General features: G+C 38.4%; 1 protein-coding gene across 2 annotated transcripts; it reads right to left on the bottom strand.

The window, feature by feature from the left end:
- Positions 1 to 5,133: 5,133 nt before the first annotated feature.
- rpn2 (ribophorin II) lies at positions 5,134 to 13,966 on the bottom strand. 2 transcript variants are annotated; one of them, XM_077573833.1, is made up of 18 exons: positions 13,877 to 13,966; positions 13,363 to 13,557; positions 13,180 to 13,271; positions 12,528 to 12,703; positions 12,379 to 12,454; positions 12,152 to 12,286; positions 11,131 to 11,307; positions 10,920 to 11,038; positions 10,062 to 10,167; positions 9,649 to 9,740; positions 9,455 to 9,569; positions 9,185 to 9,379; positions 9,017 to 9,103; positions 8,844 to 8,939; positions 8,462 to 8,537; positions 6,483 to 6,612; positions 5,942 to 6,039; positions 5,134 to 5,579 (listed from the first exon to the last, which is right to left on the bottom strand). In XM_077573833.1, exons 1-17 carry the CDS (start codon positions 13,887 to 13,889, stop codon positions 5,988 to 5,990), a joined length of 1,932 nt encoding a protein of 643 aa, XP_077429959.1. In that variant the 5' UTR covers positions 13,890 to 13,966; the 3' UTR covers positions 5,134 to 5,579; positions 5,942 to 5,987. The 2 variants fall into 2 exon arrangements, with proteins under 2 accessions (XP_077429959.1, XP_077429960.1); XM_077573834.1 differs by lacking the exon at positions 5,942 to 6,039.
- Positions 13,967 to 14,664: the final 698 nt, after the last annotated feature.

Below are 14,664 nucleotides of genomic sequence, written 5' to 3'. Positions count from 1 at the left end.
TGGATGCGCATCTACAAAAGCAGCTCGTCCCAAGCAGGGACGCCACTTTTCAACCTTTCCACTTCACGACTACTCACAAGCTGATATGACCAGTTTCCTGCGGAGAAATGTTGCATTGGGGGAATTGATGGCACAGCGCGGACATTTTGAGGACATCGCATCTCTGTCCTCATTTTTGAATGATAAGGCGAACTCATTCGCAAAGTGCAGAAACATAGCTACACTTCGATTATAGTCACAAAATAGAACTGTAGATTCCTAGTATAATACGTCAAATGTTACTTACCTCCAAATTCCTGTTGATCCTGTCGCTCTTGATAAACAATTTATATCGATAAAAACAAGTTTTAAAATACTTCTTCTGGTATGTTGCTCAATGTCTTACTTGCAACTGGATTATTTTTTTTTAAATCACTGACATATTTTAAACATTAGCAATCATGCCCTGAGTTTAACAATCCATTTACTAAAACCTATGCAGAAATTTTGTGTGTGTCAAAGGCAAGGAGCGGGGGGCCAGATTCGGCCCGCCACGTCATTTTATGTGGCCTGCAAAAGTAAATGATGTGTATCGATTTCATATTTCTTGCTAAAATACAGACATTGTTGTCACTTTTAAAAACGTTGAGCTATTTATTGCAAGCTTTTTTTCATTAAAATAAAATAAAATAAAATTGTTTTTATTGGCCACTCATTTCAAAACTAGTTAGGCGATCATACATTTATTTGGGTTCACAGTCATAATGGCAATCTGAAGGAAAAGATAACTACAATGAGTTTGATAACCTTCATCAGCAGAAAGTTCGCATAATTTTCTTAAATGTTTTTAGTAGCGATCCCAGAATTCTCCGTAACACCGTTACTCTGCTTTTTGTTTCTGTTATTTTTTTTTTTTATGTTTCAACCATTCGTAAATGTTGGGCTGCCAATATGCAATATACAAATATGCCATTCTTCCATTCTGTTTGTCTCGTAAATTTGTAAAACTGACATTAATATCAGTGCCTTACGATAAAAAATAATACACTGGACTGGATGGATCTTTTGTCAATAATAAACCAATTCATAGACTATAATTACAAACTTCTTACATAAGTATGTCTGGTCATGCTTCAGGCCATGAGTTCAAGTGGAGTTTTGTTAGTTGAGTGAGCAGATTCTGAGTGCAAATGGCACAGGGATGTGTCAAATTCAGATGATTGAAATATATTTGCCACTTTCATTGTTTTTTTTGTTATTTGTTTCTTTTAGTTTTTTACATTTTGGAATTCTTATTATTTGTTCTAAAAGTAGAGGACAGTAATTAAATATCCCCAAATCGATTTTATTTAAATTATTTTATACTGTCTTGCCTGTGTCTGTGTGTCTTTATTTGGAGCGCTGTTCATGTTGTAGCCGGTTTGGCCACTGAGGGGCAGTGTGGTTCCACGCGGTCTAATACACTGTTAAGTTGAAGCCACGTTAGAGAGTAGAAGGAAAAAGTCACGATCAAGTTATTCCAATAAGTTTTTTTTTCAGCGTGGAGCCGTTCTTTTGAGTGTTAAAAGTGCCTCGAGTAGCGCGCTAATTAGCATTAGCGAGTCAGACTGGAGTAGATCGTTACAATTCCTTGCAGATCTATAGATTGAAGCAAAAATCTTTGTCAATCAAATCATTTGGAATCAAAAATGGTTCTTAATCGGAAAATCGATTCTGAATCGAATCGCATAAGAGCTGGACAAATTGGCTGGGGAGACAAATTCCGTTAGTACATGTTGATCCACCCGGATGATATAACTATCATAAAATAAAGCTTATTGATTTCCTCAAAGTGAAAAAAGGCTGAACGCTCGCTAACAGTAAATTAATGTTTGGCTTGAAAAAACGCAAAAGTTAAGCCGTGCCGCAGAGGTCATGTAATGACACGACAACAGAAAGCTGGTTGTTATAAGGAGCGCTTCTGCTGCTTAATGATCAGCCACAAACCAGGAAGTGAGGTGAGACTAAGGACAAAAAAAAAAGAAAAAGTGCTGGGCCTCACCATCTTAGAGGCGCTCGGTTCCTGGCAACACAGTGGCGGCCTGTGCCAGCTTTGGGCCACTTCTGTCCTGGGGATTCTTTGAGTCCAGAAGAATGTCGAGGGGGAGATTTGGAAACCTGCCCTCTGTTCAAAATGAATGGCTGCTACCAAAAAAAAGGAAAAAAAAACTCCTCTCCCCTCCAACCTTCCTATTTAGATCTTGAGTAGTGTGAGCAATCTGTTCTCCTCCTCCTCATTGTCCCGAATGTCACAAAATGTTACAAATGCAATGATGCCATCTAGTGGCAGAAAAATGACCTCAACACAAATCAATATTACACTAGTTTTTTTTTGTTTTGTTTTTACAATACAGTAGTACATCTTTTTAACATGAACTACATTTTATGAATTATTCATGAAATTACCGTATCAATGACTAAAAGATGTAGCCATATTTCTATTAAACATTTTTTCCACTTTTACAATAACAAGAGTATGAAAACTTGGAAAAAATATTTGATTGTACATTTAGAACAGATATAAAATTTGCGATTAATCATTGAAGTCATGCGATTAATTACAATTAAAAATTGTAATCTCCTGATACCTCTGATATATATATATATATATATATATATATATATATATATGTAGATAGATAGATATACACTAGTGCTGTCAAAGTTAAAGCATTAACTGATTAATTAATCACAAAAAATATTGCATTAATCATGATTTAACGCAGATTAATCGCACTATTAATTTTGACCATACATTATCCTTTGGCGTGACAGCGGAAGGCTACGTTTAAGGTAGCACAGGTTGTTGAGCAATAAACATAATTACGTGCATTAAAGTAAAGCATTTAATAAGTGTTTGCGTATGACATTTAGAATATTTGTTAATGTCAAAATATTGGGGTCAAAAGACGTCCTCATAACATTAAATGTCAAAAGAATTGACACTTAATCGGTGCTCTTCAAATTTGGCGGGAAAAAAATATTGATTAAAAAAAGTATTTTTTATTAAGTGATTAATCTGATTTAAAAAATGTAATCGTTTGACAGCTCTAATATATACACAAATAAAATGGCACTTCCTCATACAATTTTCATATTTCTTTGTCTTCAAACTATGGAATGGCCTGCAAAACTCGTGCAATGAGTGATTTTCCACTTGCCGCTGGTCAAGACATATCTCATTGTGAATGGAAAGAAAAAGATGTTAGAAAGTAACGAACAGTCTTACAAATTAACTCGTTCAAGTTTCCGATGCTGGGAGCGAACGGGTTTGCAGTCATGGGTGACTAAAGAGTAACATCTCGCAGGCCGCACATAGCTCACCCATTAAACAACCAAACATCAAAATACCACCGAGAAAAAAAAAATATCATGAAGTTGGGCGGTTATATAATTAATTTGCTGCATGATTCAACATCGATTTGAATGCGTGATGCTTGTTGATTAAACATTTGCTCAATAAATGCAAAAAAATGCTTCTTTTTTTTTTTTTAAACGAAAACTAACTGAAACTACATTTTATGTTTAAAAAAACTAACTATAATTGTAGCAAAAAAGTCCTTTGTTTTAGTCTTTGGTAATCAATTTAATGCATGAGCCTTTAGGGATGTGATTTTAAGGAGATTTATTTTGATATTCACCGGAATAAGGACATTTGACGTCATCTAGCAGCAGCCAATAGAAAAGCACCTTCAGATGACGTTGCTCCCATGTTTGTTTTTAACACACGCACAATACACACTTAAAAAAAAAAAAACTAACTAAAACTAAGCATTTATGAAATAACTGAAACTAATAAAAACTAACAGAACCACCCTGAAAACTAATGAAAATGGACTAAATTTAACTCATTGACTGCCATTGACAGCTATAGACTTTAAAAAAATCATTTTAACTATTTCTATTAGTTAATTTTTTTTCCCATTTATGTTAACAAGAGTATGAAAACCTGAGTAACCTGAGTTAACTAGTGAAGTAATGCGATTAATTACAATTACAAATTTTAATCGCCTGATTCCCCTAATTTTTAATAACCTTTTCTTCTTTTTTAAAAAACAAAAAACAAATTTGTTTCACTTTTAATGTTTTTTTTTTTTTTTTTTAAGAGAAGATTCTTAAAAATTAGGGGCGCCAGGCAATTACAATTTTTTCATCGGAATTCAATAGAAATAGTTCAAATGAATTTTTGATCTATAGCCGTCAATGGCAGTGAATGAGTTAAAAAACAAAACTCAAAATTAAATACAAAACTAAAATGAAAAATTCCAAAACTATAATAACCCTGCTGGACACCAGTACAGTGTAGTCCACCTGATGAACCAGGTGTGTGGACTTGTTGCTTTCTACTACCCCATCATGTGGTTGCCAAATTAATTGGTGTTCCTAGAAAACCACCAACTTCAAAAGATTAACTTGATGTTAAAAATCAACAATGACCGAGATGGATCGGTGTGCTTCCTACCGATGTAACATTTGACTAGACAAATACAAATGTTCCAGCAAGTTATGCAACAGGTGAGTTGGAAACCTTTTGTCCAGATCAAATAAGACCTTTTGGCAAACATCCACAACATGTGGAAATTATTCACAGCGGTGCGATGATGCAATACGTTCTTTTAAATCTCATTCTGTGCAAAAGAAACGAACGGGTGGACTGTACTAAAGTCTAAGCTCACCTAAACTTCCCAGTGGATGCTGTCGGTCGCAATTTATGCACTCTCTCTAATAATATAAGTCTGTTTTTCCTTTATCCATTGATTTATTGAAGGTAGATACACCCAAAAATAAATAAATAATGCAAATCAGCATTATTTCCTCTAACCCTAGAAAGGTAAGTGTTGTGTCTTCATCGCCATCTAGTGGACAGAGGTGCAATATGCTTTAAAGCTTGATTCATAAAGTTTAACTTCAGAGGAGCAGTGAAGCCAACAGACAGGGGGCGCAATAGGCCAAAGTGATGACTATTGTAAAGGCCAATTACTAAATTATTGAACATTCTTCTGAGATGTAATAGTTTTTATACTTTTAACAATTTTTTCCTGAACATAACCAAACATACGTTTGCCAGATCCGGGTAACAAAGCAACATTTGAATAAAATCAAGACGGAACTTAATTCACCTCCATTTCTTTATTTCTTAGAAAGACCAACCATGTGCTCAAACTGTGTGATGAACAATTAATCTTGGGGATTCAAATTTGTATCAAAAAGGAAACACGCTGTTGGTACAGTTTCAAGTCGACAGTGCAGTTGCAGCGCGTCGGGATTCTGCAAATGTATCGAGAAGATGTACAAAAAAAAAAAAAAAACACGCCACCAAGAAACCACAAAAATTAAATCAGAGCACACAGACAACACTTGCATGTTGTACGACAAATTAAAAAAAAATCTCACAGGAAGATGAAGTGCGATGTTCAACCTCAATTTCTTTTCATTCAGCAACACATTTTTCAAACTGTTCCAAAGTGTGATGGGATGTTTTCGGTGATCGACTCCAAGGGGGGGTAAACGTGCTCCTTCAGTGTCTTCGTTTCATGTATTTAGATCATTTTTTCTCAGTTCTGTAGAAAAAAAAAACACACGTTTATATTACTGGCTTTGATTAAAAATAATAATAATAATAATAAAAAGCAAGAATGTGACAAGGCTGGACATGCATTTAAATACACAGCAAAACAAAAATAATTAATGATGCGAACAATGCTGATGACTTTGGCTCACAACACACCAACCTTAAAAAAGGCAGAGGTCGATCAATGAATGGGGAACAATGCAGTGTGGGCATGGCTATCGAGTACTTGTCATGTTCATGGGGTGACGAGTGCAAGAAGGCAAACCAGCGAGTTAGGATGAGCGAGCGGGAAGCACCACACAGCCACGCATGCTGCCAGCCGTGACACACAAAGCACGTGGACGCCCTTACTTGAGCCTGGGAGCGCGAGCGGCTCTTTTGTTACAAAACGGCCGCTTTATCGGAGGCTCCGATACTTTGCCAACCTACTACTTTGCTCAGCGGCAATCCTGCAAGAGGAGTAAAGAGACAGCGGCATGTGGATAAAAGGAGACAAAGACGAGAAAGTCGCATGGCGGTGAGACCTCAGTTTAGTGGCCTGCTTGCAGAAAAAAATATTTAAAAGGGAAAGCAAAAGAAACATTCAGGCAGTGGCAAGTGATAAATAATATATATATATATATATATATATATATATATATATGTGTGTAATTACAAAAAATTAAAACAAAAACTAGTGAGAAATTGCTCAATCAGACACTTGACGGGCTCAGGTGTGCACTGATATTGAATTTTGCGTGCCAAGACACAAGGACAGCAATAATTGCCTCTATTTGAGACCAAAGAACTATCAAGAGCCCTCGGAAGACCGAAACCGTTTCCACGTGAAGGACTCGCGACGACTCTGCGTGCCGGAATGAAGCACAAGCAACTTGTCTTGTGACGCATTTACCTCTTCACGGCTTTCTGTGCCAGCATGCGGTTGCCGGCCAGGAATGTGACAGCGCCGATAATTGCCAGGTACTTGAGTGTCTGGAACATGTTCAAGTGGGTCCAGTAGACGTACATCAGGCCCAGCACAGCTGCAGAAGAAATAAAATTGCAAAAGGTTTGAGAATGAAAAACGCAGGATGACGACAATAAAACGCTTCATACGTGTTTACAAAAATATCATCAAAAGTAGTGATGGACAAATGAAGCATTTGTGATGTTTTGAGACGCCTCTAGACGGCACGCTTGAAATGTAAGCACTAATCTTCATCTTTAAAGCAACACTAAATAAGATTTGAACCGTCAACTCATATTTCCTTAATTCTGCCGATGAAACATTGACTTCCAGCTAGATGAATGAAACCTTTGTCATGACCTGAGAGGGTCTGGATCATTTTTGACTTGCACTAAACAACTTCTGAGGACGATGGCGGGGACGCCGCCACACACAAAAAAAACGACCGCGCAAACATGCAGACTGCTTTACGGCATACGTCGCGTTCCCCTTTCACACCATTCCTAACAAAGACGGAAGTCGAGTCGAACGTGGTGAACGCAATTACTGGTGTCAAGGAGAAGCAAGAAATGATTTATTTATTTTTCTGGGGAGACAAAAAAAAAAAAAGAAAGGACCCTACCTGGATATATTGTCCCCACATTCCCTCGCTGGCGTGCGTTCAAAGACGAGGGGTTTTCCAAGCGACGCTGCCTTTGCGAGCCTCGGCTCTTTTCCGACTGGACGAGTACGGAGCTTTCCATGCTCACATCAAAATCATTATGCTGATGCACATACGTTACATTTAAGCTCAAACTAAAAAAAACAAAACGGTTCATTGATCCTCAGAAATGTCAACTCTGTTGCTTCCTGTATTTCTTTCTCTCTTGTTGGTTTTAATGTGTATTTTTGTAAATGTATTGCTTTTGTTAAGAAAATGTCATTTTAACTTTTTTTATCGTTGTGCAATTTATTTGTATCTTACTAGGGTGACATTTACATCTGTCTCGGGACAGCAGATGAAAATTGGCTTTTGGCTAATTCTGGCATATTTACAGGAATGTTTATTAATATGTACTGTCCCTGATACAAAGTAATCAATCAATCAATCAATCAATGTTAGCTATTGGAAATTTGCATGGTAGTAATAAATAGCCATGAGCTTAGTAGTAGTTCGTCCTTTCACACTGACTTGTGTCGTGAACTTTCTTCTTTACAAAGTGCTTGTGAATGCATCGCGGGAAGGGAGAGAGCGCAGCCGTTTGTGTGTTGACAAGAAAGAAGTCAAACCAACGTCGGCAGCCCTTTAACATACTTGTAAAACGTTACAGTGCTGTATAAAGAAAAAAAAACATAAAACAGATGAATGACCTCATCCTTCACACAGCCACTACAAACTTTTAAATTCCTGACTACCGGGAGATGAGGATTTCACCACGCTATGGGCTCGCCCTCATGGGAAATGTGGTCTTCATTCAAGGCAAAAACACTACCAAACACTGCCACTATAATCAACAAAAACGGAATATTGCTAAGCCTTGCTTTGAACCAAGAGCACCATCTAGAGGAGTAAAAAATATATATATGCGAACCGTAATTTTCCCATCACTAGCCAAAAGACTTTCGTCACTGAAACGCACAAACTTTTAAAGCAAGCATGCTGCAGGCTAACCCGTTAGCAAACATCCCTACAGAAGGACCACCTTTGCACTTAAATTTGGAAAAATGCAGAAAATGATCCAGAGGAGGAATTTTGGGTGTACTTATCAGCCTCGGTTCCAAACTAAAAACAATTGTTATTTCAATACATCACTATTAAAAAAAAAGGAGACACTTTTGGATTTGCTGAGATTTGTACAGCAATTCGACAGCATCATCGCGGACTCGTGACTGTCGCGCTTCAACCAAACAACAAACTTTGGGTACCGTTTTGAAGAGAGACCAACCTGCATGTCCGATATGGAAGAGAAGCGTGCTGGGAGAAAAGCTGAAGTTGGAAATGTTTGCCCCGAGCTTAATCCACTGCAATGGAGAGCAGAAACAAAAATGGGTCAAAATCTTGTCATACGGAAAAGCAAACAAAAGCAGTGGAAAATAGAACAAGCCCTTATTGGCTCAATAACTATTACTGAAAACTTTCAATTCTGGGATAAAGATCAAATTGGGCTTGATATTCAAATTTAGAAAGTATTCTTCTAATTAACCTTCATTTTATGAATGATTCAAATTACTGGCAAGCAGTTGCTCTAAATGTAAATGTAACTTGGCTCATTAATTTTTTTTTCATATCATGACCACCATCAAAATACGATATGAGTGCGTTGCTACCAGGATGAGCAGAAGCAGGAGGGGAGACAGGACGAGAGCAGTGAACGCGTTGGAAACGACCGTTGGAGGCTTCTTCTCGGGTTCCCTGAACAAATGCTGCAGAGGCGGACGAGCATTTCAAACAGCTGATTTCACCCAGAAAATACAACACAATTATTCAAGTGGAGTTTTACTTGAATCTCTGGTTTGGGGACGTAAAGAGTTTTGGGATGAATGGCAGCCGGGGCTTCCTCGTCGGCAAACCTCAGCACGACGTCCGCCTGCGAACCGACGGACGGTGAATGTTACGTCGGGCATGATCCGAAAGACGGGATTCACCGTACGACAACGACGACACGAACCACATTCCACAAGATGGGGTTCTCCAGCGTGGCGTCCCCAACCATGAGATCGAGGGAATATGTGCCGGAGATGAGGGCAAACTCCGTTTTCCGCTCGGCTGCGTCCAACTCAAACTTGTACAGGCCCTTGGTGTCGGGGTCGGCAACAAAAACAACCTCTTGGCCAGTTTTCTGATTGTGCAGCCGGACGAAAGTCTGTGAGAGAAAACGGAGCAAAAACGTTAGGCACTTTCGGAGGGGAAATGTTGGCGTCCTGCATCGATTCCACACCTGGTGAGGCATAAGTTCAATTCCGGTGTTGGCGTCAACCAGCTGGAAGGCCATGGCGAAATTCTGGTGACTATCGGCTGTGAATGAGCTCTTGGCTTTGGAAGGATACTCCACTCTGCGTCGTTTGAAAACAACATTTCGTCAGTTAATCCCAGCGGAAGGTCAAACACAAATCCGCTGTCTTTATTTCTTACCTGGTGGTCTTTGTGCCGATGCTCTGGTCCTTATCCACCACGGAGAGGTCCATGTTGGTAATGGCCACCTCAGTCGACACTTTCACTTTGAGCTGCACGTCAACAGCATCGAGTTAAATTGATTGATTGACGCATCAAATGAGGCCTTAGACAAAGTACTATTAGAGCCATTCAAAAATGATTGTTGGTAGATTTGAAAGGAGACTGTTATGAAAAATGCACTTATAATGTCTTTACAGATGCTCGTCATTGAAAAGTGTCTTAACCGAAAACGAGAAAACCAACGGCAAAAACCGAAACATCAAAAGAAATGATAAAACCTTTAAAAAAAAAAAAAGTATTTTGGCACAAAAACCAAAGATGCATTTTTGGACCCTTTTCACCCTAATTCAAATACATAAATTGAATCTCACCTCAACGTGATTGGCAATCAAGCGACTATCACCGGTCACAGAAACCGTGAACTGGTAATATCCACCGGCTGGTTGCTGGGACATGAAGTTCAGTTCAAAGACACCACTGAAAAGCAGGAAATATTCATTTTTACATAACATCTTCACCGTCAAAACTAAAGCACATCCAATAAATAACAAATGAAATAAATCTAGGAGTGTCAGGCGATTAATTAAAAAATAATAATAATAATAATTAATCGCATGACTTCAATAGTGAACTCACGATTAATCAGAAATGTTAGATCTGTTCTAACTGTACACTAAAACTATTTTTCCTAAGTTTCATACTCTTAAATAGAAATACGGCTGCATCTTTTAGTCATTGATAGTCATTTCATAATAATTCATTAAATTAAGTTAAAATTACAAGGACATACTGTAAAAAACGAGTGCGAAATTGATTTGTGTTGATCATTTTTCTGCCACTAGATGGCATAATTGCATTTGTAAGACATTGCTGACAGCCCAGTGCATTTTTATTTTCATACTAAGAGCTATCTAATATTTAACATGAAGTAACTTGTAAAATTCTGCACATTTTTAAAATTGTAAAATACAACTTGACCCCAGTCTCCACAAATATATGCATTATTATAACATTTATTGCTGCTAAATTCTGACGTGTACATGAGTGCAGCATTGCGACCGGAATTCCCCCACCCCAATAAAGGCTTTCAAATTAAGGTGGCGGTCATTAATCGTGCGTCGAAAAAAATGAGTGGCAGTAAAGGAAATTAAAATGAACGCATTGATTTTGACACCACTAAATAAAACACAACCACGCATATAAAACCGATAACTCTTTTTGACACCTACTCATTAAGAGTGAATGGTGATTGTCCAAGAATGACGCTCTTGGAGGCCACAGCATACGCGGATTCCACTTGCACGTTGGCTGAGGTCAGAGGCTGAGACATGACGTCGGTAACGAGGATCTGCGTTGTGAAAGCGACAAACACAATGACTGAGCTCGTTCAACATAACGCACATATAAATACTGCCATGACATCCGTCCCACATTTTATACCTGCAGGGTTGGCTGGCTGTGCGACACAGTGGGCGGGCCTTGCGTGTTGACCACCACCGGAACGTGAAAACGGTTGTTGGAGAGGGTAGCGGCAGCGCCTGCCACGCTGAAGGCCTCAGCTAGGGAGTCCCAGGACTTCTTGCTGAAAATGGAGTTCACCAGCTGAATGACTTGGTCCTGTGGAAAGAACACATTTTCATTGACAGGAGATCAGTCATATTTCTTTTATTACAAAATAAATTCACAGTTTTATTCAAATCTTATTAGATTATTTTAGCTCATTTGCTCCCAAAAACGTATACAGTGTAAATACAGTCTATTTTAAATATTGCCGTGGTCCCAAAGACGCATTTATACGTTTTTGTTTTTTTTTTTAATGCTAGAGCATACAGAAGGCTTGGATGCAGTCTCTGAACTGAAGAGAATTTTTGAAGCAATGGTAGTTGTTACAAAAACGGTCCGCAGGTGGAAGGAGAGTATAAGAGATCAACCAGGGCCATGTTGCGAAAAACTCTGTTCGTCAATCTTTGGAACAGATTTGTGAATAATGATGAAACTTAGCTATATTCTAATGCTAATTGCTGCAAAAATAGATAGCAATGTAATTTTTTTCCTGATGAAAGAAGAGACTCTAATCTTATTTTGGTAGTTTCCATGTTCTATAGCAATAGAACACAATATTCTGTTGGCCTTAAAAAATCTGTCAAAATCCAGTAAAACAGCCAGGAGTGAAGGGGGTTAAAATGGCTGGGAGTGAATGAGTTAAGCAATTGATTAGTTAAGTTATTGTAAATACAATTGAAAAAAATATTTTACAAAGATTTTGCAATAATTTATATATTTTGTCACATAATTGGATAATTAAGTACAACCAAGTAATTTTAAAACAAAAAATATTTTTAACTATTTTATACATTTGTATTTGAACTCATTGACCTCGCACATCTGTCCATTAAAAAAAAAAAAAATGCGGCCCACGTTCGCCCACAGATTGGCAATGACATACAACATATAATCCAACCTGTTTGAGAGGCGGCTCTATATCCACATGATCTGACAGGGCATACGCAGCAGTAACAAACGTGGCAGTGGCCTCCAGTCCTTCTTCAAAATGGAGGAAGATGCCACCAAGATCATCTAAACGTGCCGTCAGATCCTGAGATTTAAAAACACACAAAAAACAGCTCATGTGGCTTGTTGCCAAAGACAAGCGCCACAGTACCACCTGGTGGATGTCAAAGTCCTCACCTCAATTTCCTCAAGTATTCCTCCAAGTTCGGCCTGCTGAGAAAGGCGGGTGGCTGTTTGCAGAGCTAAGGTAATGCTGTCCAAAAAGATGTTCATCAGATCCTAAAAACACTCACGCACAAAAGACTCCATTTCCCAACACAACTTACGACATGACATTGTCATCCTTGTTGATGCGAGCTGTGAGCGCATTGACGACCTCCTGAGAGGTCAGAGGAAGCCCCAGGGAGCTAAGCGCGCTCACGGCCCGGTGAATTTGAGTCATGGTGGAATCTTCACTGACAGCAGCCATAAGGATGTCTCGGGTTTCATTGGACACGGTGATCTAAGCAATGACAGAAAATGGTAAACCCACTGAGCTTATTAGCGCTTTCAAAGGTTAAGTCACCTTTAGGGTTTACATTATTTAATCAATTTCCCGACATTGAAAATGAGCAGACTTTCACTGCTTTTTAATTGTCACCACATTAGTGAAATGGGTTTTGTAGTTTTGCGCCAATAATGAATGACGGGAGACAATTCAAGGGCAGAGTGCAAAATTACAATTTTCTATCAAGCAGCCTCCACGAACAAACAACCTGAAATATAACTGATGAGGAACTGGTTAATATGATTTAGGCCTTCTTTTTTTTTTTTTGCACTTTCAGTATGTGAATTAACTAAATCAATTAATTGAAGCAACAACAGGATGCAACAAATCTGTCTCTAGAAAAAAAGTACAAAATTCCCCATCACTATGTGTTTGACATCTTCAAGGCATATGTGAAATTATAAGACCAGGGTGGATGTGCTCGTTCATACCTCACATCCGGATAAGGCTCGGCTGGTCTCCGCAGCGAAGAAGACTGAGTCGACACTAGTGGGATCAAGCTGCGATTTCAGGAACTGGCATACTGCCTAAAAATTAACAATTCATTCATTCATTTCATCCAAGGCAAACATCAATACAACGTCCAAGACGTGGCCAATCTTTCAGGATAAAACGTGCCTTTTGCTCAGGAACATTGGCTCCAAGTTTGGTGAGGCCCACGACCGAGTAGTAGGCCGACTCCAGGTCTGAGACGGGTTGGCTCAGTTGATTTTGAAGTCGAGCAATATCGGAGAGGGAAAGATAGTGACCTGGCGTGAGCGTCTGGGCTCCGGTCCGAGCCAAGCTGAGGAGGAGCAACCCGAGAAGCCCTGTGAACAAGACAAAAATCAAAGTTGATCCTCTACCGCGTTTGTTATGGATTTTTGTTAGCCTTGATCGCTACAGTTCTCAATTCATAGACACAACGGTGCGATTCATTTGGTCGCGCTTTCATTGCAGGCGTTCGCTACAAAGCCAAAGCTAGCTAACGACAGGAAGCAGCGGTACTTTGATACAGACGCCGTGAGCTACTTTCACATATATTGAGCGCAATGCAACACCTTATCAGACGCCTAACAGAATAAACATTGAATATATTTTAAAACTGCTTCAAATTTTGTATGCTAAAACAACGATTCATTCACTCACTTAACAGTTTCATGTCTAGCAGTCTAATGCAGCGTCACCAAAACGGACGATTACTTCCGGTGCAGCAGTCGACCTGTCAAAGGAGAAAGCAATATCCGGTTTGTGTTTTCACAATAATGGATGTTTTTCCTTTTTTTTTTTTTAACATTCTTAAGAATTGCAGAAATAATGAAAACATGATACATAGATTTTATCCAAACAATATATCCACCCAGTTGTAGTTTTTTGGTGAGTTAAGAAACAAAATAGTTCATTTATTCTGGTCTTGTCCATGCACAAAAAAGATCTGGTGCAAATTGACACAATTAATTATAGATCATAATTCCCCCCAATTTCCTTACTTCAGAAGCATGTTATTTGTTATGTTTTAATACGAGAGTATCCGCACACAATTTCATTTAGCTAACCTTATTATTTTAGCAAAATTCCTTCAAATGGGATAAGTACATGAATGACAGGTCTCTAATAATCACCAATGTTGTCAAATGAGGCAAAGCCTGTCTTTTGAGTTTTTTTGTTGTTGTTATTTTTTGACTGTTGACATTGTCATTATTATGACTGAATTGAGATGCTGAAAATATGACTGATCATATTATCTAGTCAGTTTCAAAAGCAGTATTAATGTTGTAAATAACCATGATGATATAATAACACTTCAAACATGATAAGGAAGATGCAATAACATTATTTGTCCTCTGCTATTGTGTTGCAGTGAGGAGTCATTTAGAATCACATATCATTTTACACTTTTATTACAGCTTTGGAAATCAATGTGTTGATGCTGGTAC

The sequence above is a fragment of the Vanacampus margaritifer genome, chromosome 8 (genome assembly GCF_051991255.1).
Source record: "Vanacampus margaritifer isolate UIUO_Vmar chromosome 8, RoL_Vmar_1.0, whole genome shotgun sequence".
NCBI classification, from domain to species: Eukaryota; Metazoa; Chordata; class Actinopteri; order Syngnathiformes; family Syngnathidae; genus Vanacampus; species Vanacampus margaritifer.
Note: the sequence above shows the minus strand (reverse complement) of the source record. Positions and strands in the feature narration are given on the sequence as shown.